Below are 26,249 nucleotides of genomic sequence, written 5' to 3'. Positions count from 1 at the left end.
AGTGAATATGGAGATAATGTCCTTTAGCCTGGAACCCCCTTGTCTTAGTTTGTGTCACTCGCTTTGCTTACTCAGTGACATTTGGAGATTACATTTACGCCACACCACGGTCAAAAGCCACCATCTGCCACTGAACCGTGCTTCTTCCAACTTCTGTTTTCCAGTCCCATCTCTGCATCTGACTTTTCTGTTCTTTTCCCTCTTTTTCTCTACAGTCTTTGTTCCATCTGTTGTCCCGTCATCGATGGCGATGGGTTTTGACTGGGGAAGTTACCTGCAGGAGGCGAACCACAAGGCGGTCCCCGTCAACTGCTTCAAGCATGTGAGTCTTCTGCAATCCTGCCCGGCTATGGCCTGTAGTAGCCTGGGTAAAGTAGATGACTTCCCACCCCTTAGTCTGTGTCTCTGCACTTTTAAAATCTCCTCGACAGCCGACGTGACATTGCATGGTTCCACCCTGCCACCCACCAGTGTTCTTTTAAACCGAAGCCTCCTGGTACCACAACACTTCACTTTCCTCCTACCTGGTTCATTTCAAGCTGAAGTTAAACTCTGTATGTTTCTATTTCACAGCTGTATTTACTAAATGTGGAGTTACTGCTACGCACCACGACTTGGTAGCATTAAAAAGAGATAGATATTTCTTAAAACAAATATACCAAGTAAAACAGCCTGTTAAACGTATGTTTCCTAGAGAACTCGTGATTAAAAATGGGCGAAGGCCTGGTAAAGGCATAATCATGGCAAGGTGAATTGTATTTTTTTTGTTTTTAAAAAAAGAAATGCTTTTTTCAAAGTTGTGGCTTTCAAAGAAGTTCAAGTTGTCATTGGCCAGTGACCCACTTTCGTTGACTTATCTCATGCATGCAGGTTTTGGTTTCCATCGCGGTCTGAGCATCTGTATCCTTCTCCCACTGCCTCAGCCTGGCCACATGTAAAGGAATTTCAATCAATCAATCAATCAATCCACTTTAATCGATTAATTAAAATCATAAAAGTACAAGACAACATTTACATTCATAGACAAATACAATAAATAACAATGTTATACTCATCATAGATATATCCATAGAAAATTATTTCATAACCATCAAGGCTAAGATGCGTACAAAAACGTGGTCACTAATAAAATACCGACCCGTCAGAGTAAAGGAATTTAATCTAATCCTCCGCCCTGTCCGGTCTTTCAAACACCCCCACACTCCCCGCCCCGCCTTTCGTCCTACAAACGCACAATGACTTTCCTCCCGTGAAGAAATCTATTCTAGATGTAGCTAGGGTGACCTACTGGCATCGGTGCAAATTCAGGACGGTGAGTGTAAAAATTCAGGACAGAGGGTCAAATTTCAGGACACAAATTCAGGACAGTAGGTCAAAATTCAGGACAATAGGTAAGTTTTACAGACACATCAGAGGAGGTTGCGCAATAGTATATAAGTAAGCCCAGCCATATCCAAACATATTCAACCATTTGCAAACCTATCCATCATGTATCCTTCCATCTATCATTTCACTCATCCATCCCTTCATCCATTCTTTCACTCATCAATCCATTATCCATCCATACACCCTTTCACCCTGCCCATCCGTACACCCATCCATCCACTCTTCTACCCATCCATCCATTCACTCATCCATCCAGCCATTTACTCTTTCATCCATCCAGCCATCCTTTCACTTACTCATCCATCCACCCAGTCACTCATCCTTCCACCCATCCACCCTTTCAGTCATCCATCCATCCTCCCTTTCTCTCTCTATCGACCCTTTCACTTAGCCATCCTTCCTTCCATCCATCCATCCACCCACCCACCCACCCACCCATCTACTCATCCACTCATGAATCCATCTTTTGACCCTATCACTCATCCACCCTTTCTCATCCATCTATCCTTTCACTCCTTCACTCATCTATTCATCCTTTTGTCCATCTTCCCTCCCCTTCACTCACTCATCCATCCTTACATCCACCCTTTCACTCATCCGTCCATCCATTCACCCTTGCACTTATCAATTCATCAATCCATCCATCATTTCACTCCTCCATCCACCCACTCACTCTTCATTCACCTTTTCACTCATCCATCCTTTCACTCATCCATCCACCCTTTTACTCATCCAGCTACCCTTCCACCCATACATTCATCTATTTACCTTTTCTCTCATCCATCCCTCCACTCACTCATCAATCCATCCTCTCTTATTATCCATCTATTCAATCTTTCATTCGTCCATTCACCCTTTCACTAATTCATCCAGCCATCCCTTCACTTACTCACTTGCCCAACTTTTCATTTTCATTTTGAGCTGAGCCTTTTTGAGAAGAGGCCCATCAAGAACTTCACCCTCGCTGCAGGAGCCATTCCAGGACTGGGACAGAAGCCACCCAGGGCAGAGACGGGATCCACCACAGGGGGGGACAGAAGTCATCACAGGCGGGGGGGATGGGGGGTGGAAACAGGAGCCACCACATGGGGGGGACAGGAGCCAATCACTGGGGGGGTAGGAGCCATCGCAAGAGGGGAAACTGGATCTACCAGGGTGGGCACAGGGGTGGGCATGCAGTATTCTAGTATCATCTTGGTCTCTTCCAGGGTGGGGTAGGGATCCTCACCCCCTCCTGGACAGGACAACGAGAAGACAGGCTCTCTTTCCAAAATGTTAGGTTCGAGGCATATGAGCTGCAGATTACACACTTTTGCATAGATCGCCATCTGGTGTTGGGCCCGGATGTTTGCAGTTTGTTAATCCTCTTGGAAAGTCTTTGGAAGTCACGAGGTTGGTGACTCCTCTTTTGGATGGTATTGCGCATGGGCTTCGGCTCCATCCTCAGATTGTTTTTTCTGCCATTGGGCTCGGATGTAATCTTCGCGCTCCGGTTCCAATCAGCCTCCAGTTCGATGATCCACGCGCAATCCTCACCCCAATCGCTGTATTGTTTCGATCATGATCTCTTCAATCAACGCGCCTTCCCATCGATGCAAACCTTCGATTTTAGTCGTCGACGGCGGCCTTCGGGCCTACCCAGGCTCCGGTCCCGGCTCCGGTCCCGGCTCATGGAAAGAACTCCATTTAAAAAGTACCCTCGATGTGGGTCCAAATTTCCCCACACCGATCTTCATGAGGTATGCAACCTTTGCCTCTCCCCTAAACACGAGGCTCGAGACTGTCCGGCCTGTAAGTCTTTCCGGTCCAAAAAGACGATCAGAGACCGAAGAGCCAGAAGGAACATGGCACACTCCTCGACGTCCATTCCAGTCGACATCTTCGGAGACGACACCGACGATCCGGAACATCATCGCATCGAAGAGGACCTCGTCAGCGCTTCCGAGGCCGACGAATCAGATGTGGAGGACATCACTCTGGTGCAGAGGGTCGTGAGTACCAACCTACCCCCTCCCGCGCCCACACCCAAAAAGGCTTTGGGCCCGGCCTCTCCTCCGGGCCTAGGCAAGACCAGAGACACTGCTTCACACACCTCACCTTCGGGCCCAGTGAAGAAGCCAAGTAAGCCTTCCGGCGGCTCGGGCTCGAGCCAGCCTACCAGCGGTGCCGAGAAACGCACTTCGGCACCGAAAAAGAAACCGACCTCCACCTCGACACCGAGCTCCGCACCGAAGCCCTCGGGGTCGAAACCCAGCTCTTCGGCACCGACACCATCTTCGGTGCCGACTAAACTACACAAGGCCACCGGCACCGACACTTCCAAGCCGAAGCCCATCTCGGCGCCGACCAAGACACCGGAGGGTCCCAAGTCGGGTTCTAAACATCAAACCGGCACGGAACAACCTAAAAAATCATCGGCCCGACGCCTTCGGCGCCGACGGACCTAATTACCTCGCCAGAGCTATTCACACCGGATCCCTTGCAAAAAACTCTCACCAAGGATCCAAAAACTGGACATTTGACACTCTCTACTAAGAAGAGACATTTGGAGAAGCCTGCTCCGCCTCCACCTCCAAAGAGGAAGGACTCTGCTACCTCTCCGTTCAGAATACCTTCCCCTCCCCCTCCACCTCCTCCACCTCCACCTCCTCCTCCTTCTCCACCTCCACCCCCTCCGCCCTCTCCACCCCCACCTCATCGTTCTCCTACTCCGTCTCCAGACGATGATGATCAGGGGGACCCATATGATGATACAGGGGATGTGCCACAAGACCCCACCCCTACATGATCTCCAGATCCATGGGACGATTACAATATACCAGATATCCCCAACGTCCCACAAGATGATATTTACCCTTCCAGACCATCTCCACCAGAAGATTCATTAGGGTTTAACCATCTTCTGCAAAGGGCAGCACATTATCACGGGGTGGACATGCATAATGACCCTGTGGAGGAAGAGTTCCTCCTAGACACATTCGATACTACACATAGGTCCACCTCCATACTGCCCATGCTCAAAGGGGTGGTAAAGCATGCAGCAGAAGTTTTTAAAGACCCAGTTAGAGCCAGGGTCCTTAATCCACGTATTGAAAAGAAATACAAACCTGCTCCCTCAGATCCCTCTTACATCAAAGGACCAGCGCCACTAGATACCTTAGTGGTTTCTACGGCACGTAAAAGGGCAAACTCACAAGCGTCAGGTGATGCACCACCACCTGACAAGGAGTCAAAACTGCTAGATGCATCAGGCAAACGCACAGCATCCCAGGCCGCCAACATATGGCGTATAGCAAACACTCAGGCACTGCTGGCCAGATATGACAGGGCTCATTGTGACGAATTAGAAAGCATAATGCACCATCTCCCTGAAAAATATAAAAGTAGAGCCAACGAGTTAATTCAAGAGGGTAAAACAATCACAAACACCTCTATACTAGATGCAGCAGACACAGCCTCCAGGGCCATTAACACCAGCGTCCTTCTCCGTCGTCATGCTTGGTTAAGGGTATCTGGGTTTAAACCAGAAGTACAAGCCTCCATCCTTAACCATCCCTTTGACCAGGACCATCTGTTCGGGCCAAAGGTGGATGAGGCCTTAGAGAAGATGAAAAAGGACACGGATACCGCAAAATCCATGGGGTCCTTAGTCTCACCCACCCAGATGCTCCTTTCGCCGCTCCTCCTTTCGGAGTGCATCCAGAGGCTACTCCTCAGACACAGCGTCCACATCGTACAAATCCCCTACTCAGACCACCTTTACAAAAGGTTACCAAAGAGGCAGCTACAGGGGTATCAACAACAAGGGCAGAGGCAAAACAACCAACGCCCGTTCTGCCACACCTACTACCCAATGACTTTCCCCCGCTCCCCCCAGACCATTCCACTCCGGTCGGGGGCAGACTCCAAAATTTCCTTCATGTCTGGGAGACCATCACCTCAGACAAATGGGTGACCCAAATAATTCGGCCAGACTACTGCCTGGAACTAACATCTACCCGCCCAAACATTCCACCCAGGCAACGCCCAATGTCACAAGAACATTCAACATTACTAAAGCAGGAGGTAATCTCCCTCCTACAAAAACAGGCAATAGAACACGTTCCTGCCAATCAACAAAATATAGGGGTTTACTCCCTATATTTTCTAATACCAAAAAGGGACGACACTCTACGACCTATTCTAGATCTCCGGCCCCTAAACACATACATACACTCAGACCATTTTCACATGGTAACGCTTCAGCAGGTGCTTCCGCTCCTCTCCCAGAACGACTTTCTCACCACACTGGACTTGAAAGACGCATACTTCCACATTCCAGTACACCATGCTCACAGAAAGTACCTCAGATTTGTAGTGGGCGGACAACACTACCAATTCAAAGTGCTCCCGTTCGGAGTCACAACAGCACCAAGGGTATTCACCAAGTGCCTAGCGGTGGTGGCGGCACACCTCAGAAGACAGCACATTCACGTCTTCCCATACTTGGACGATTGGCTGATAAAAGCCACTTCATACAATCAATGTGTACACCACACCGCCACCACAATCCAACTACTTCACCAACTAGGCTTCACGGTGAACCACCAAAAGTCCCAGCTAACACCATCCCACATAAAACAATAACGTGGTGTCACCATAGACTCCTCAAAAGCAATAGGCTACCCCAATCCGGCCAGGATTGCAAGCATTCAGGCTTTGCGACAAAAAATCATACCTCAACACTCCCTTCCAGAACGAGTGTTCATGCAACTAATAGGGATGATGGCCTCTTGCATTTTTATAGTGCCCCACGCAAGACTCCAGATGTGTCCTCTGCAAGAGTGCTTAGCGCTCCAGTGGAACCAGGCCCAGGGTCAACTGACAGATCTGGTGTTTGTAGACGGTCGCACCCATCGCTCTCTGCAGTGGTGGAACACCACAAACCTTTCCAAAGGTCGACCGTTCCTGGACCCGGTTTCCCAGATAATACTAACAACGGACGCATCGCTCTCCGGCTGGGGAGCTCATCTATTACACCTCACAGTGCAGTGCACATGGACGCCTCAACAAAAGTTACTCCACATCAACTATCTGGAGTTACTAGCAATCTTTTTAGCCCTGAAATCTTTTCAAACACAGATTTCAGGCAAGGCAGTCCTCATTCGCACAGACAACATGACGGCCATGTATTATATACAAAAACAAGGCGGCACACACTCTCCACAGCTCTCTCAATTAGCACAGAGCATATGGAGATGGGCAATTCCCCACAAAATCTTTCTCCTAGCTCAACATGTCCCAGGAGTCCAAAACACCATGGCAGATCTGGTCAGCAGACCGACGCAACAGATCCACGAATGGGAACTTCACCCACAGGTTCTTCATCCATTCTTTCAAATGTGGGGGCATCCGCAGATAGACCTCTTTGCCACCCACGAAAACACAAAATGCCCAAGCTTCGCCGCCAGATACCCACACCCATTGTCCAAAGGAAATGCGATATGGATGAACTGGTCAGGCAAATTTGCGTACGCTTTTCCGCCTCTCCCACTCATTCCATTAGTGGTGCGAAAACTACAACAGCACTCCCTCACACTAATCCTAGTAGCTCCAACGTGGGCCAGACAACTGTGGTACACCACGCGGCTGGAACTCTCGGTAGTACCACACCAAAAGCTACACCTCTCACCATGCCTCCTAACCCAGAACCATGGAGAGATCAGACACCCGGACCCAGCTCAGCTCAACCTTGCTATCTGGCTCCTGAAATCCTAGAATTCGGATACCTGAATCTTCCCCCTGACTGTATGAACGTCATCAGAGAAGCTAGACGCCCTACCACTAGAGCCTGCTACGCTGCCAAGTGGAAAAGATTTGTTGTTTATTGCCATAACAACACCATCAATCCTCTGGACGTGTCTATCCAACACATCATACGCTACTTACTCCACCTACAAAGGTGTAATCTAGCCTATACGTCCATTCGACTACACCTCGCAGCAATTGCAGCATACTTACAAAACAGGCAACATCTATCACTCTTCAGAGCACCTGCCATTAAAGCCTTCATGGAATGCCTGAAAAGAATAATTCCCCCTAGAGTACCACCCTCACCTGTGTGGAACTTAAATATCGTTCTCACAAGGCTAATGGGGCCTCCCTTCGAATCTTTACACAAATGCGAACTGCAATTCCTAACATGGAAAACAGCTTTCCTTGTAGCCATCACTTCCCTTAGAAGGTCAGTGAGATACAAGCGCTTACCATACAAGAACCTTTTCTTCAGATGCACCATAACAAGGTTGTTCTCCGTACCAACCCAAAATTCCTACCTAAAGTCATTTCCCCGTTTCACCTAAAACAATCTGTATAACTACCAGTATTTTTCTCGCAACCACAGACCGTTGTAGAAAGGGCTCTCCACACACTAGATGTCAAACGAGCCTTACTCTACTACATCCGAGAACACAACCTTTCCTGAAGACCAAACAATTGTTTGTCTCTTTCTCTCCACCACACAAGGGCAACACCATCTCAAAATCAGGGATAGCTAGGTGGATTGTAAAATGCATTCAGATTTGCTACCACAAAGCAAAACAAACGCTATCCGTTCCCCCTAAAGCCTATTCTACACGAAAGGTAGGGGCTTCTATGGCTTTTCTAGGGATCATCCCATTAGATGATATCTGCAAAGCAGCTACATGGTCAACACCGCACACTTTCACTAAACACTATTGTGTAGATGTGCAAACTAAGCAACAAGCTAGTGTGGGCCAGGCTGTACTCAAAACATTATTTCAAACCACTACAACAGATACCGGCGGTCGCCGCTAAGGTTGGGAACTGCTATATAGTCTATGCAAAAGTGTGTAATCTGCAGCTCATATGCCTCGAACGGAATATGCTACTTACCAGTATGCATCTGTTCTTGGCATGTAGAGCTGCAGATCTACACACGCCCACCCGCCTCCCCGCCTACCTGTATCTGTTCCAGTTTATCTTATTTAGATACAACACACATGGGTTTCTTCACTGTTATTACTACGCTCCATCTTTCCCTGCTGACGAAAAACAATCTGAGGATGGAGCCGAAGCCCATGCGCAATACCATCCAAAGGAGGAGTCACCGACCTTGTGACTTCCAAAGACTTTCCAAGAGGAAAAACAAACTGCAAACATCCGGCCCCAACACCAGATGGCGATCTATGCAAAAGTGTGTAGATCTGCAGCTCTACATGCCAAGAACAGATGCATACTGGCAAGTAGCATATTCCTTTTGCCATCCCCCACTGTGATGTACAGTGCTTAAAGGAGATACTCCAAGAGAACTGATTTAACTGATTGTCCTCCATACTTTGTTAATCAGTGTGGGTGCGATTGCGCCATTTCTTTTTATTTTTTATTTATTACATTATAGACTGCATGTTTGAAGAACCGAGGTTTGCTTACAGTTTAGTGACAGTAATTAAGCTCTGTGAAGAGAACCATGTGCTGCCTCTCTGTAATCCGGGGCCGGTTCTGGGATGTTTGGGGCCCTGGGCAGAAAGGGAATGTGTGAGCCCCTCTAAATTGCAGAGACCTGACGCATTCAGGGCTGTTTGCATCTGAATAGATGCCCCTGCGCGTGAAGCTGCAGCCCCTCCCTCTCAGCCACCTTCAAGCACCTCTTAACAGCTCATCAAGGGCTGAAGGTGTGAGGGTTGCCATCCCGCTGTGCCTCTCCAATGCTGCTGGTATCTGAGCTTTGGTACTGCATCGGAGTCTGTTACACCCGACCTCAACAGCATCGGAGTCAAGCAGGGAGGTGGGTGGTGCGACCGGTGCCTGGTTAATATTACGGACAAACGGCGTCCGTTAAAGAATCCTTCACGGACAACGGACAGACGGCCGAAATTACGGACTGTCCGTGAAATTTACGGACGGTTGGTCACCCTAGATGTAGCTTTTCTTTATCAATTGCAAGACACTCTCACAGATAGCTAGCAGGTGGCGGAGAGGAAACCTGTTGTTCCTAGTAATACGGTTTGTTGATTTATACAGAAACTAGGATCATAATAACCCAGTTCTCCAGTTTAGCATCTTAGCCATGAGACTATATGTCCTACCAGAGGATTTTTGTATTTTTAAAATACATACAATATGCCCGAGTACATCTTGGGTGCCTGCATATGACAGTAATCATTCAACAAGCAGTCACACTTGAAGATTTACAAAAATAGCATGACTGTTTACAGAATTTGGTATAGAACCTTGAAATGGTTAAAAAGCACTGTGCTGTATGGAAAGATTTCTTTTACATTATCCACAGAGAAACGACACAGGTACATGGTAGTCCACAGTAGGGACATTTCTGCATTATTCCTCGTGGGAGAGGCACTGATGGTGGAAACTGCTTGTTCGGATGTATTTCTGATGTAAGTACCACTTATTCACTAGCAGCATCAATGCCATACAGGCATGAGCACCACTGAAAGGAGGCATATTTCAGTTTCTGGCCTATTGTCCCTCTCCAGTGTTCTGACATTCCACAGGCCACATGAGGCTGACATTATAGCATGATTAATCAGAAGCGTATGAGGGGAGAAATTATAGTATCCTATGTTAATCCTCCCATGTACTCATCTATCTATCCATCCATTTATGTAAAGTCTTGACACAGTGAAACACTCACTCACTCACTCATCTACACAAACTCGACAATCCATGAAAAAGTATTAAACTTACCACAAAGCCAGACCTATTGTGTTTGTCAATGCTTGTTAATTCACCTTGCATGGCGGCCAGAGGGTGGATGTTTTTGTTAAGTCAATCTGCTTCCTCGACAGCAATGTGTTGTATATGTTCATTCTCCGCTGCACACGTTTGCGTAAGATCCGTCTTTCAAAGTTATGGAGGGAAACAGTTGGCGTGGACACTGCTCCTCTCCAGCAGTATTTCAGATAGTGAAATTGTCATGATACTGATCTAACAGGCAGCCCGGGGACTGAAGCGCGTGCCTGCAGATCTGAGACTGAAGCGCGTGCCTGCAGATCTGAGACTGAAGCGCGTGCCCGCAGATCTGAGACTGAAGCGCGTGCCCGCAGATCTGAGACTGAAGCGCGTGCCCTCAGATCTGAGAGTGAAGCGCGTGCCCTCGGATCTGAGAGTGAAGCGCGTGCCCTCGGATCTGAGACTGAAGCGCGTGCCCTCGGATCTGAGACTGAAGCGCGTGCCCTCGGATCTGAGACTGAAGCGCGGGCCCGCGGATGTGAGACTGAAGCGCGGGCCCTCGGATGTGAGACTGAAGCGCGGGCCCTCGGATGTGAGACTGAAGCGCGGGCCCTCGGATGTGAGACTGAAGCGCGGGCCCTCGGATGTGAGACTGAAGCACGGGCCCTCGGATGTGAGACTGAAGCGCGGGCCCTCAGATGTGAGACTGAAGTGGCGTGCCCACAGATCTGAGACTGAAGCGGCGTGCTTACGGATTTGAGACTGAAACGTATGCCTACACTTATCAATAAATCAGGATTTGTACAGTGCGGCAAATCACCCTTCCTTGAGGGTCTCGAGGAGCTGGGGTTGCTAGCTGCTTTCTGTTGATCTGTTCATTCGAACAGACAGGTCTAATCACTGAGATATCTTATTTGATTTGGATCTTGTGGCCTGCGGGTTAGAGGCTGGTGGATACAGGCATCCTAGCTGGGTCGGCTCACCCCTACAGATACTGTGGCCAGTGAAATGCAGGGTAAAGCAGATATTGCCGCATTTATGTTATTTATTTGAACGGTGATGAGAAAATGTGGCCTGCAGATAACACACATCTCTGCAATAGATCAATGAACATTTGCCAGCATTTCTTACTGCCATTGGAAGATGTGACTTGCTGGTTACACACGCATGCATCGCAGCAGGTGCATTAATCTGACATTATATCTTGCCAGGATGGGGAGGCTGTTACGTTGAGGTTATACATACAGGTTACATACACATATATTAATTAGCAAAGTCGCTGACATTGATTTGAACCTGTGACCCTCTTGAACATTGTCAGAGGACTCCATATTGAAGCGTGCATGATGCAAAGACGGGCGTATTGTGTGACCCTTAGGGCGGACATGTTGTTTTTGACATGTCAAGCTACACTGCAAATCATTGTAGAGGGACACTGAGCCTTGTGAATGTGTCAGTACTGGGATATTAGTGCAAGGCGCTGCACTATGCAGTGATATGCCGGTACTGGGACAGTCATAATGCAACTCTGTTCTAATCTGTGCTGGTGGTGCTGGTTTCTATGGAGGTGCATTGTGACAGACATGTAAATTATGTCCTTGTGCATGTTTTAAAAGAAAGCACTGCGTTTCTCTGCATGTAGTGGACAGCTGAACTTTTATTGCTTAAGGCACAATCAAACGCAGGGTACCACAGCATGTGACATGTGAAAAGTAGAACTAAATTGTTGAAACATATGAAATTAAGCACCAACCATCAAGAACAAGTGATGTACAGGGGCAAGAAAAACTCATAACTATTGTAGTTAATTACGGTCATGGACGTCATTTGAGTGTGGCATCAGATAAGAAGTACTTATGTTTAAGTTTCTGTATTTTTAGCTAAGGTTTAGCTCAGACTTCGTGCTGCAGCTCTGTTATCCTGGACTCATGGAGGAAGTGGGTTAATTGTGCCTCTTCTGGCCCCAGTGTTTCTCCAATACCACACATTAAGGGAGACCTTGCACTTTGACACTTACCCCAGCCTCCGACCCTGCTTTTCCTTTTTTATTACAGATTAGGGCTGCAATACTGAGGCACTGAAATCATGCCCACTTGATACATGTGAGAAAAGGTTGGAGCAGCAAAGGTGCTAAGGGACACTGCACAATCCCCACCTCTTTACTTCCAGCCTTTCAGAGCTGCAAGTCCGCCTCCTAAGCAGGATAGAATCAGCAGTTGGAGGTCCTTCAACCCCTGTTCTCTCCAGCTCTCCCTCTCTCACCCCACCACCCCCTCTCTCCCTGGTGAGTGCCTCTGCTTAGTTCTTACACATGTGCACCAGCATGTGCCTTCTCAGAATCGAGCTTTCCTTCACCCAGCTGACTGAGACAGAAATGTGAATTGAGTGCCCCAATCGTGATTGGTGGTTGCATTAGTGGGGTGGAGCAGTACTTGGCCACAAACATCGTGGCCACCATCCTGTAAGCTCTGCCTTGCCCCATACCACTATATTCACATCTTCCGACATGGGAAAGACCGTGAAGGCTAAGATACCATGAAGGCATGCCTGGAGCGCTTCTGTATCAGAAAATGTGGTTTAAGGCACAGTACTGCACCTTCTGGCTGCACAACGCATTTAGTTGATCCCTTCTAGTGACCCCTGCCATTCCAGGCCATCCACCCCGAGCCTTAGCATGGTTCTAACTCCACCTTAATATCTATATTTTCTAGGAAGCCCTAAACTGGGGAAATTCATACTGTAGCACCTGGCTTCAGTCTCTCTGAGACCCAACTTATGCTTGCTGCACACCGCTGCTCTAAAGGAGGCCTGGTGAGCTCACCTATTGCTTTATCGCCTACTTTGTCTCTTATTGCCCTCACCACCCCAGTTTTTGCATTCCAGTAACTGTTTTGCTGAAGTCTTTTCACTTCCCCCTCTTTCCAAATGGTTAATTGCTGCCCAAGAATTGTTTGCGTTCTTCACCACTCTCCTCTGATTTTGGTACGCTGAGATGAATTCATCCTTTTTTTTTACCTGCTGAATTAAAGGGTTTAGCTCATTTTGTTGGCATCATGTTCAAACACGTCTCCAAAACAGTTGCTTTTATTTCTGAGGCTATAGCTGCTAAGAAGAAACCCACAGTGCAAATTGTCTATACAATGGCTGCGATCACCTTGAAGTCGCTGCAGAGGGAACGCGACTCTTATACTGCTGTGAAGGATGATAATTCTGAAGTATGAAGCGAGGTCAGAGCTATATATTCTGACACTGGCACCCTCCAGAAGCACCCAGGCTCAACTGAACATAGACTGGACTTGACTGAAGATCTCTTGATCAAGATTAAAATGACATTCTCCATCAGGTCAACGCATGCTTTACGGCACCAACAGGCTCTTCAATTAATGTAGCTAGGAAATAGGACCACTACAAGTAAAAGGGACATTCAGTCCATGCCCGATCTAACTTTTCACAAGACACAAACCTGAAACTGAAGAAACTCCTCATTCCAGGTCTTATTCTTTGGAAATGGGAGATTCACTTTGACCTCCTTGTGCCTGCCACAGTGCTGGTGACTTTGAATGGCATGCCAAATCAATTCTATGATCCAGCAATGAACACCTCTAAAGTACCAGATAAAAGAAAGGCTAGGGACTCTGATGCTTTGGATTTTGGTCACAAAGGGTCACCCAGAGATAAGATTCCAAAAGATTGCACAAGCTACCACCTGGTGGACAGTGATTATTCTCTGAAGAAGTTGCACCACCCCAAAAGGATCCTGCAACTCAGGCAGTCATAAAGTCTTTATTCGGTTTAAGGGCAAACCATAAAAGCATACTACAATAAATACATATTTAAAAACAGAATTCATTTTGGTGGGTTACCAAGCTTAAAAAGGAACACATTAACACAGCTAGATTTAACAAGGTAACGTGTCCAATTAAAAACATTAAAAGGGTACAGTTCATTTCTTCAAGGAGCGAATTACCACAGTTAAAAAATTCGCAATATTAAAAGTTTCCCAAACATTGTTTAACAGCTGAAGATACAAAAAAGCAGGTCTCACTTGAACAACGCCTTTATCTCTTAATATAGGGATTAAAAAACGTTTCCTAATGTCAATAAAGTGCTCACAAAAGAAAAAAAGGTGTATCATATCCTGGGGGGAAAAATTATCACAAGAACAGGGGCCAGGGTCCAACGCCCTTTTCCAATCTTTCTTAGTTCCAATCAGTAGATGTAATTGAGTCAGTCTAAATCTGGTTAAAAGAAAACGATGATTTGCATTTGTTACATATCCAAGATAAGGTTCCATAGAGGATATTGTTTTACAGAGCTGGTGGGCCCGAACGGTGCCCTTAACCAGCTCCTTCTCTTCCCTTGCCGAGGTAGATATGTACATATGAGTTTCTTTACACCAATTAATGTCACCTTTTACCAGGGTCTCAGGAAAAAGAAACAATTCTGGTCTACCAAGCTTAATCGCCAGGTTCCGAATATATTTCAACCAGGGTATATGTAGCCCATAATCAAGCGACATACAGTCTCTCAAAATTGTGTGATTCAGGTGTAAATCCGGGTTAAGCCAAATGCTGATCCATTTAAGCATCGGGGCCAGAGCAATACTGTCTTCTAGAAAACCAATACCAAGTTCCTGGTGAACAATATAGTTGGCAGTTGAGATCGGGACTGAGAGGAGGTTTTTTAAGAATCTATCCTCAACAGTCTGTATACTTTTGGCATTATTAATGCCCCAAACCTCCGCTCCGTACAAAGCTATGGAGAGACACTTAGCTTTGTACACCTGGATAAGGGCCTTCATTGGTCTAGCACCTAGTTTTCTGGCGAAGCCCAGAACACCCACTGTTGCTCTTGAAAACACAATCTTTTTTGCCATTATTTGGGTTACCCCGGAATCTCGATCATCAAAAAGAACACCTAAATAAGGAAAAGAAGAAACCCTGGATAGTTGATGACCCCCCACATAAAAAGGTTTTAGATTTAGCGGATTTAGGGCCGATGACCATGACATGTGATTTGACAAAGTTAACAGATAAGTCCAAAGCCTTCATAAAATCAGCAAATGAATTAAGCAGTAGCTGAAGGCCCACTCCCGTTCTGGCAATTAGGGCGGCGTCGTCAGCATATAAAAGAGCAGGGACTAAATATTTCCCTGCACGGGGGATATCTTTACATGAGGCGATTAGGGTATTGTCTAAATCATTTATATACAGTGTGAAAAGGAGAGGTGCCAAAATGCACCCCTGCCTAACCCCATAAGATATGGGTAAATCTTTTGTGCAATAACCCCTTTGATCGTAACGAACTGTGGCTATTAACTCTCTATGTAGATCCGCTAAAAAGTGGACAATGTCTTTGTCTACACCAAGGGCAAGGAGCATGGGCCATAGTTTTGATCTATTTACACGGTCAAAGGCCGATGACAAATCCATGAAGGCAACCAGCAAGGTTCCTTTCTTGGCCACCGTGTATTTACCAATTAAAAGTTGTAGATTTAAACATTGGTCTGTGGTACCCATCCCTTTCCTAAATCCATACTGGACCTTAGAGAGTTTTCCTGATTCCTCTAGCCAACCGTTTAGTTGGGCGAGGACCACCCTCCCCAGAACTTTCACTGAGGAATCTATAAGGGAGATTGGACGGTAGCAGCTCGGGTCGCCTCTATCCCCCTTTTTAAAAATAGGAATGATGACAGATTTCGCCCACGTCGATGGAAGGCCCAGTTGACAAGCATTTGTGAAAACGTTAAAAAGGATTTTGGACCAGAGTTTTATGTCTGATTTAAAAAGATCAGCCGGGACTCCATCAGGTCCCGGCGCCTTATTACTTGTCATTTGCAAGATTGCATTCGTGACCTCAAGTTCTGTGAAGGACAAAGTATAACTCTCAGAGTTAAATGAGGACCCCACCCTTGAGCCATCTCCATCATACACCTGTTTAAAATGGGTATACCATTTGTCCTCTTGGATACCGCATTCAAGCTCATTATTACTTTTACCGTTAAAAAAAGGCTTGTTTACGATAGACCAAAATTTAGCACTATTTTTAATGACATCAATGGACAGGAGTTCATTCCATGCCTCATCCCTAATTTCATTTTTACGTTTTTTCTGAGCCATTTTATAGGCCTTCCTACAAATGGCAATTTCTGCTCTATCAAGTGGGATCGCTTTGAGAGCTGACATTAGCTTCCGTTGGGCGGATGAGCAGCTGTGATCAAACCATTTCTCCCCGATTATGGGTTTATCCTTACATACTTTTTTAAGATCACTATTTACCTGACAGCAAATTTTATCATAAGCTGTCAGAACTGCATCACTACAGATCCCGTCTTGTAAACACAAAAGTATTTCATCCCCAACCGTTCCCCACAAGTTTTCAGTAAAATCCGATGGGACCAGCTGACACCATTTCAGGCGTCGAGTTTGGTCAGTTGGCCTTATGTCCAGTGTTCTGACAGTAGGATTATCAGATTCTCTTTTTTTGAGATCATCAGTGAGAATTAACTGGACAGGGTTGTGATCACTATAAACAGACCATTTTACCTTATATTGACTTACATTATCGGCTAAGTTAGATGTAACAAAGATGTAGTCAATAGTGGAACCTAAGCCACTTCCTTTGTAGGACGGGATGTCATTAGTGTGATTGACGGGATAGACCATGGAATTCCCAACAAGAAGCTCATCTAGAAATATCCCCTGTGGTGTGTGTTCAAAATGTAGGTTACCTTGATTGTGTGGACCTAAACTGTCCCATATAAAACAATTATTAAAACAAGAGTGGACATTAAAATCACTCAGCACAATAACCGAATAAGGATTTTTACAAGATTCATTATACATTTGTAAAACATCAAATAGACTGAGTAAGTGTTCATTTGGCGTATTCTTAATAAATGAATTATAAAAATTTACAATGAGCCAAATCCCATTAGAGTTGGATTGGATTTCTACTGCTAAACAATAAGGCGAGCCTGTCTCCACTTTACTATATTTACCATCAATGGTCAATGCGATAAGGGTTAGAAGTCCGCCTTTAGCCCTCCCCCTACTAGAGGCCACCGCTGGTGACCAAAAAGCAGAAAACCCATCCAGCAAAAAGGTATTTTCAGTGTCCCAAGTTTCTTGTAGACCAATAATTTTGTGGCCTAATAAACTGTCCCTCCAAATAGGGTCATGAACTTTGTTGTTTAGGCCAGCTATATTCCAACTAAGGACACTTGTACCTGAGGGCATTCGAAGGGGCAACGACAGTATCATCCATTCTTTCATCAATGACATTCCCCTTCGCAAGCATAACGTTTTGGGTGCCCTCTCTACTTGTAACTGGAAAAAACCCACTAGAAACCATGTCCTCTTCCTCTATAGAGGATGAACTTTCCCTAATAAATCTTGAAGTAGCCCCAGCAGGGTGCAGTCAATCATTAGAATCTAAGTTACTCAAAGCCTGAAAACGATTTGAAATAACAAGACCTTGAGGAAACTGGCCTTCAGGATGACGTACTCTGCCCTCCAATGGGACACTGCGGGGTAAATTTATCTGTTGTTTGTAGAAATAACCCAATGAATGAAGGGTAATGCCCTCGTCAGTGTGGGGGAGCAAAGTAGCTTTTGATAAGATATTATGCACTAGGAGGGGATTTCTAAAGTTTATTACAACACAATCCCCCTTTATAGTCTTGCGCGAGCGCCCAACCCAGGAAACTCTTCTCGTTTTTAAAATCAGGTGGGCTAAATGTGCTGGAAAACCATAATGCATATTTAACCACGAGACTGATTTATTTTTAAGGGAGTCATGGGATTCAAAGATAGATTTCTGGGCGACGTCCTTCAGGGGGGGTACATTTGTTAACACTACCACAAATGGGGCACAGTCAGGGGGAAGATCTGGTTTAACTCCTCCTAAATGTGTGCTTGCCGTTGCGTTATTACTACTTGAGCAACTTTCAGGAGGTAAAATGTTATTCTCATTAGTTGTGGGTTCGACAACCAGTGGAACTGTACTGTTTGAAGTATCCTTTGGGGGCCTAGGGGTATCAGCAGAAACAGGTAGACCCTCGGCTACTCTAGTCATATTCCCAGCGGAATTAATCTTACGTGCCAAAAGATTACGTAGGCCTTCAATCTCAGCAGATAGTTCATCAATCTTGGTAACTAAGGGTTCAACAATTTTCAAAATTTTGGACTCTAAGAGACCTACCAAGGAATCAAATTGATGAGAGTCTAACTTAGCCATAGGGTTATTAGGGATGGCTGGTTCCTTGGTGACCAGATTTGTTGAAGCAGGACCCGTCTTTTTATGAGTACTTCGTACGCAACCCCGTTTCAAATGAGTGCGTTTACGAGATCTTAGCACTCTCTGTGTTGACAGGTCCGGCGAGTCTTCTGCGGTCTCATTTGCATCAGTTACTAAATCCCGATTAACTTTGGGAGATTCTAATTCACTAGGGAGTTGATCGCCCGTGGTTAACAAATCATTTTTCTCATTTAAACAGTTCGTGGGATGTGATGGGGGAGATAGGGGAGAGGATAAGGTGACTGTATTATTTAACAAAGGGCTAGTAGTCGGTGAGTTTGAGCCCTGTCCTAAAGATTTACGCCTATCGCTGTTAATTTTAGTGACTACTTTAAATAAGTAGTTATCTAATGTTGACGTAGACGAGGATTTACTGCTAGCAATAGCTTTAGCCATGTTTGGCAAACCCCTGAGATAAACCTAAAACTTAAATTAAACTATGGCACAATGTGGCAACACCAGCACATATGATAAAGCCTAATAGCCAAATATGAACAAATAAGAACAATACAACACGATCAATAAACCATAAAGAGGGGAGAACGCCCCCACCGAGTAATTACTTATATAGTCTTGTAAAGTCTTACACGTTAGTGTGGTGGCCCGTCCCGGCCTCAGGCGGTCCTCTGAGGGCCACAGAGGGCCCGCCCTTTGCCCGGGCTTAGCCCGGCGCCGCCCGCGCGCGTCCCGCGACGCGGAGGGAGCCTCGCGGTTTTAAGCGCCTCCGGGCGCGCAGGAAGCGGAATCAGGAAGTGGCGCTTGGAACTCTGGGGGCTGTAGTCCCCCCACACGGCGGCCAGCAGAAGAAATGGCGGCGGGGGAGACCACAGCGCTTCCACTCCCCAGGTATGCAGGTATGCAGAGGTGCGCAGCGGAGCGTCCGTCCGGTGAGTATATCCTTCCGAAATGCCCCCCGCTCCACCGAGGGAGCCTCGCGGTTTTAAGCGCCTCCGGGCGCGCAGGAAGCGGAATCAGGGAGTGGCGCTTGGAACTCTGGGGGCTGTAGTCCCCCCACACGGCGGCCAGCAGAAGAAATGGCGGCGGGGGAGACCACAGCGCTTCCACTCCCCAGGTATGCAGGTATGCAGAGGTGCGCAGCGGAGCGTCCGTCCGGTGAGTATATCCTTCCGAAATGCCCCCCGCAACTCTCTCTTGACTAATATCGGGTTGGCTTAGTCGCTCTACCCTGATGTCACCCTACCAATTACTAGAATTGGCATCATACCCACATTGACCAAGGGTGCTCCTGTGAGTGGGAACACATTAGTTTGCCATTTTACAGAATACTCTCGGCCACCCTCTAGATGGCTGCCTTAGCTTGCTCGGCCCTACTTATTTGCTCCTAATGTTCACCCCCACCTCCTATTGCTGCAAGCTGGGACTACTCTGTTTCTTTTCATAGAGCTACCTTTACATGCACTTGCAGTGGCTTTTTGCTAACCTCCTTCTGCCATGTGTCTCAACTTGCTGTAGTTTAGAACTTAGTGTGACTGAATACTGTCCTACACTCTTACATCTAGACCTGTCCCGACTCTTGAAGTGATGATGCATGTTACTATAAGACCGAAGCGTCCTAAAGAAAAGGGTGCAAATGAATCTAATTCCTTACTTTCGTGATGAGAGCCTGGTGACCTCACAGCAATTACATCAGGAGATCTTTGCTTGTCAAACATGGAATTAAATCACATCAACTATCAAACCTCACATTTTTGGTCTTGGATTGCAGAGAAAAAACAGACTCCCTGACAATAGAAGACAGCATTATGAACAGTTCTGGAGGCATGGACATGATTTGAGTAATAAAGCCTTCTGTACTTGGCACTCTGCTCACAGACTGTTGAATATTTATAGATTCCAGCACTTCAATGCAAATATCTGGAACAATGCAGGCTTACCTATTAAAAGCTATACATTCCTTTGGACACAGTGGCCTACTTTGGGCATCAACCCTGTATAAGATTTGCTAAATGCTGACCACAATTCATTTAATGATTTATGAGAAGAATATCACCTCTCCACCGCACGATAATGCAGATACATGCAAATCTTACATTGATTGAGGAGTCCGTTAGGTCCACTCTCTAGAGCACTACATTTGTCTCGTCTTGAAAAATACTAACCCGTGTTGCAAGTGCCAGAGTGTGATCTCTGGTGTCTGAGGTTCCCTGCTAAAAAAGCCACTTGACAACTCCACCGAGGTATTCCTACGTACCCATTCTGGCAAGACCATCTCTGTGGCATGTGTACTGACTGCGTAATAACTGCATGCTTTGTAATGGCATGTGTTATTCCGATATAAAACCCTTTAGGCCATCGGCAGCGCTGATATTGCTCCACCATGATTCCCTACTATCCTGATAATTGACAACTTTACTTAGTTCTAAAATGGAAACCCACTGTGCTCTGATCCAAGATGATTGGCTGAAAGAGCTAATGATGATGGCTATTCATTAACGTTTATCTACAAATTGAATGTCCAGGTCCCCAAATAAGAGCATAGATGGGACCCCTTTTTTGCGAGATGAGACTCCTGATGCTACATCTAGTTTCAGATTGATGCATTGAAATAGTTCAACTTATATAATCTATTTGTATATTGACTTTTCTGGTGCAATCGAGGCGTCTTTGCCTTTTCACTTGTTATTTAGACATAAATTCATTTCTCGCATTTCATTACAAGCTTTTCTTCTCTTTACCTTTTCTCCTTCTTCCTTTACCCTTTACCCTTTGTTTTTTCTGCTATAGCTTTCAATATCGTTGGCTTACTGTCATGGCGTTGTAACACTGTGCCCGTAATCACAAATATTGGTTCCCAGTATTAACATGGGATCTCAAGTTGATGCGCTGTTGACCCCAACATAAGGGACAAAAGCATGGTGAATCAGTGTCTACACATCAATTTCCACATGTGAACCCGTAATTCTGAGCATTTTACTGAGGACAAAACCCCCCCCAGAAATGACCTGGAGGGTCTGAATCTGGTAAAAATACACAATCTCCATACCCAGGAATTATAATAAATGAGTTAATCCCAGGCACTTGTCATCCTGTTTTGGCTGTTTTTGACCTAAATGGATTACGCAGTCGCTTTTAATAAAAGCCTATCTAAGTCTTTGTAGTCTGACTGTGATCAATGTTTACACTCTCTTCTCTTGCATCCCAGGATGTAGCTTTAAATATGGTGGACAAGGTGGGACACCGCCGCCCCAGTATTATCTTGGAGTGACGTTAAGGTTCTGTAGTAGGGGATCTCTGTGTATAGTCATAATCTAGTGAATAGTCCCGCCCATGTGCGTGGACCCCGGAGCAATAAAAAATAATCTCTAAAGGTGACAAATCATGCAGACCTGCATACACCTTTAAGAGAGAATTTAATTTAAAGACAGATAATGCAGCCTATACCCACAGGCTACACTGTCCAGTACTTCAACTAGAATTCCACCAACATCCACAAACAGCACTGCCTGTCCAGCTTTTCTCCACATAGGAAAAAACCCTGCCTCTACCAGCAAAAGCCTCTGGAATGATAGAGAGGAAGGAGTGGACAGACAAGCCCCATAGGCTGCCATTATGTGGCTTAGAACAGGATACTGTGCCTTTAAGAAAACTTTCCAGATTTCCAGAACTTTCCCCAGTATCCCAGAATGCCCAGCAGGTCCTATTTACTTTCAGTTCTTTTTTCCGGCTCCTGCTAGCAGGACCCTGGAGCATTGAGCTCTCCCCTTTTCAAGGGTTTATTGTAGTTTTTGTCAATTTTTGTCGCTTTTTCAAGTGCTTAGTGGCTGGTACTGTCAACATGCCTGGCTTGTTCGACAAGTGCCCGGAATGTGGTAGAAAAAAGGCTAAAACAGATCCACACGAGGTGTGTATAGGTTGCCTTCCCCAGTCCCACGTGCCTGAAGACTGTGATATCTGCCACTCGTTCTCAGCCAGGACCCTGAGGGACAGAATGAAAATCAGGCTTCAAGTCCTGGAGGAGAGAAGGCTGAAGGCACCAGGTGGGTCTGGAGGGGCTGATTTGGCCCATACTGAGGCCTCTGGGGGGCTCCCCAGGGGCAGGAAGACCAGTAAGCGTCCCCACTCCCCGTCGACGTCGAGGGCGTCGGCGGCGTCGAGGAGGATGACTACCATCTGTTCGCCGTCTCCCCAGGGCTCTGGGGAGAAGCGGCGTCGACGTCGAGGGACCTGAACAGGCCGCCGTCGACTACATCGGCATCTTCGGCGACGACGCCGTCGCCGCCCAGCAGTCGGCGTCGAGATCGGACCCGGCGTCGGCGCTCACCGTCGAGGGGAGATCGCCATTCGCCGTCGGTGAAGAGGAGACGGTCGACGTCGCCATCGAAGAGAAGATCGACGTCGAGACGCTCGAGGTCAAGAAGATCGCCGTCGAGGCGCAGATCGCCGTCGAGACGAAGATCGCCGTCGAGACGAAGATCGCCGTCGAGACGAAGATCGCCGTCGAGACGAAGATCGCCGTCGAGACGAAGATCGCCGTCGAGGCGAAGGTCGCCGTCGAGGCGAAGATCGACGTCGAGGCGAAGATCGACGTCAAGGAAGAGGGAGTCATCGGGATCGGTGTACTCTGTGGTGTATACGCCTCCTCGGATGCCTCCCCCACCGACTCCGCCCCCACCACCGCCCCCACCACCGCCCCCACCACCGCCCCCACCACCACCACCTCCACCGCCACCACCGCCTCCACATCCGCAGCCACTGCCTCCGCCGCCCCCACCTCGGTCGTTACCACGCACTCCATTAGGGCTGCCGGCGGTTCCCCCGCGGTCGGTTTCCCTTCCGAGGTACCCGACTCCGCCGCAGGGGACTCCGAAGCCGCGACGCCCGCGGTCGCCGGGACCGGCTAGACCGGCGGGCAGACCGAAGCCGAAGAGGTCGCGCTCCCGCTCTCTCAGGAGGAGAAGATCACGGAGCCATGGACGGTCATCGTCTGACTCAGGACGACGCCGTAGGAGGCACAGGTCCAGGTCGCACACGCGATCCTCGGCCAGAGACTTTTCCCCGACGCTGTCGGACTCGCCGGGGACTAGGGTGTCTCCGGTGGACGATTTGGTCTCTTTCCAAGAGGTGCTGTTGAGAGGGGCAGCAAAGTTGGGTATCACGGTGACGGTTCCAACACCCACGACGTCCGTGATATTCGAGACACTTCATAAGAAACATCTGTCTCGCCCTCTACTGCCCCTTGTACTAGGACTGGTGGAACCCGCGTTGGAGCTGTTCCTCACTCCCGCGGTGACGAAGGCCGCCCCCTCCAGGCTCATGAAAAAGTATAGGGCCCCGGAGTCGGACCCTACCTTTTTGAGGGTGGACCCGAAGCCGGATTCGGTCATCGTGACGGCGGCGAGGAAACAACATGCGACCGCCCCTTCATCGACGGTCCCGCCTGACAAAGAAAGCCGCTGGCTGGATTTTGCGGGCAGGAAGGTGTGTGGGACCGCCGCCACCACCATGAAGGCGGCGAGTGCAGGGGCTTTGTTGGGCCGTTACGACCGGGCCCTGTGGGAGTCCCTGCAGCAGTATGCGGACCTGCTGCCCCGGGACAGGAAGGAGGACTTCTTGGAAACAGTGCGCAAAGGCATGCTGGTTTCTAATCAGGTGATCGGCGCGGCGGCGGATGTATCCTTGTTGGCCGCCCACGCCTACTGTCATGGTGTCCACCAGAGGCGGCATTCGTGGCTGCGCCTGACGTCCCTCAAACCAGAGGCGCAGCACAGAGTGGCCAACCTGCCCTTCTCGGGGGAAACCCTGTTCGGAAAACATGCGGATGATGAGATGGCCCGCATGAAGGCGGAGGCGGAAACCCTGACGGCCGTCGGGTTGGAGAAGGCCGAGAAGAAGAAGCGCCCGTTCCAGAGGCAGTTCGGGTCTTCGGGCAGAGGGCGTGGGCAGGGTTCGGGACAGCAGCAGCACCAACAGCAGCAGTTCCGGAAGCCCTTCCAGAAACGCCAGAGGGGTAGAGGAGGCCAGCAGGCGACTACCACTACCAAGGGCCCGGCCGGGTCTCGGCCCTGAGCGGCTACTTCCCCCTCAACCGTTACCCACTACAGTGGGGGGAAGCATTCAACTTTTTCCGGCAGAGTGGAGAAAAATTGCTCAGGACAAGTGGGTGCTGAATATTCTTTGCAATGGATACAGTCTTCGGTTTATCAGCCCGCCTCCAGCGATTCCGCCGGTCAGCTCTCAGTTCCAGCTGAGAGAGCTCCAGGCGGAGGCAGACATCTTGTTGAGAAAAAAGGCGGTAGAAGAGGTACCTCTGTCTCAAAGGGGAAGAGGTCTGTACTCTCGGTTCTTCCTCGTTCGCAAGAAGGACAAGAACGAGTTCAGGCCTATTCTGGATTTGCGACAGGCAAACAAATGGATTCGCAGAGAGAAGTTTCGCATGCTATCGTTGCACCAGATTTATCCTCAGCTGCAACGGGGAGACTGGCTCTGTGCCATAGATCTACAGGATGCGTACTTCCATGTGCCCATAGCACGGAAGCACAGGAAGTTCCTGCGATTCCAAGTCGGCGCCAATCACTATCAATACACAGTACTGCCATTCGGGCTAAAGTCTGCACCCAGGACCTTCTCGAAGTGCATGGCGGTGGTGGCGGCACATCTGCGAAGGAACAAGGTGTTTGTCTACCCGTATCTGGACGATTGGCTGATCAAGGCTTCATCCTTCTCGGAAGCGCAAGATCACTTCCGATGGGCGTGCGCTCTCTTGCACAAGCTGGGGTTACACGTCCACATGTCCAAATCGGTCCCGACTCCGGTCCAGTGCATACAGTACCTGGGAGCCTCCATCGATACGCGGTCAGCAAGCGTGTCTCCTTCGGAGGAGAGACGGTTATCACTCCTTCGGAAGGCTCAGGACCTCAGGACTGCTCCATCGACGACAGTGAGGAAGGTGTCTTCTCTACTGGGATCGATGGCCTCCTGTATCTTCCTCACGCCTCACGCACGGCTACACATGAGACCACTGCAGGAGTGCTTGGAGGATCAGTGGGATCAGAGGACAGGCTCTTGGGACGACAAGATACGACTGTCGCTGCATGCTCTTCAGTCTCTGAAGTGGTGGTGTTCGGCGGAAAACCTCCTCAAGGGGGTTCCCTTCCACAAGGACATTCCCACGACGAGTAACGTGACGGATGCGTCTCTCCAGGGCTGGGGAGCGCATTCCGGGGACTTGCAGATTCAAGGAAAGTGGTCTCCTTTGGAATCGACGTACCACATCAATTTCCTGGAACTCAGATCTGTCTTCCTGGCACTGAAGGCCTTCCTTCCGTCCTTCCAGACCAACTCGCTGCTGATACAGACGGACAATACAACCACGATGTATTACCTCAACAAGCAGGGGGGGTCGAGATCGCGCACTCTGTTGCAGGAGGCGCAGGTGATCTGGCGCTGGCTGCTGGCCCGAGGACTGACGATTACGGCCACGCATCTGCCAGGGGTGCAGAATGCTCAGGCGGACGCCTTGAGCAGGCTGATTCAGGAAAACCACGAATGGGTCATAAACGACGAAGTACTAGGAGAAATCTTCGCAAGGTGGGGGACTCCAGACGTAGATCTGTTCGCCACCGCCGAAAACAGCAAATGCCGAGACTTCGCATCCAGGTACTACCAGCGGGGGACGCTGGGGAATGCGCTATAGATCGATTGGTCGAACAGCTTTCTGTACGCTTTTCCACCCATTCCCCTGATTCCGGCAGTGCTCATCAAGCTGTCCCAGTCCAGGGCGCGGATGATCCTGATCGCCCCGGAGTGGCCCAGGCAGTGGTGGTTCACGGACCTACTTCACCGGTCTCTCCTTCCTCACATGCGGTTGCCGTGCAGGCCGGACCTTCTCACGAAGTTCGGGGGGTTGATGGTGC

General features: G+C 48.2%; 1 protein-coding gene across 1 annotated transcript in view; it reads left to right on the top strand.

Moving 5' to 3' along the window:
- Positions 1 to 26,249, top strand: part of L3MBTL2 (L3MBTL histone methyl-lysine binding protein 2) — a 344,052-nt gene that overhangs the window by 140,817 nt on the left and 176,986 nt on the right. Inside the window, exon 5 of the mRNA XM_085601042.1 lies at positions 216 to 322. Coding sequence (XP_085457168.1) covers positions 216 to 322 — 107 coding nt within the window. The remainder of the gene's footprint in view (positions 1 to 215; positions 323 to 26,249) is intronic.

Source organism: Triturus cristatus, chromosome 4_2 (assembly GCF_964204655.1).
Source record: "Triturus cristatus chromosome 4_2, aTriCri1.1, whole genome shotgun sequence".
Lineage (NCBI taxonomy): Eukaryota > Metazoa > Chordata > Amphibia > Caudata > Salamandridae > Triturus > Triturus cristatus.
Note: the sequence above shows the minus strand (reverse complement) of the source record. Positions and strands in the feature narration are given on the sequence as shown.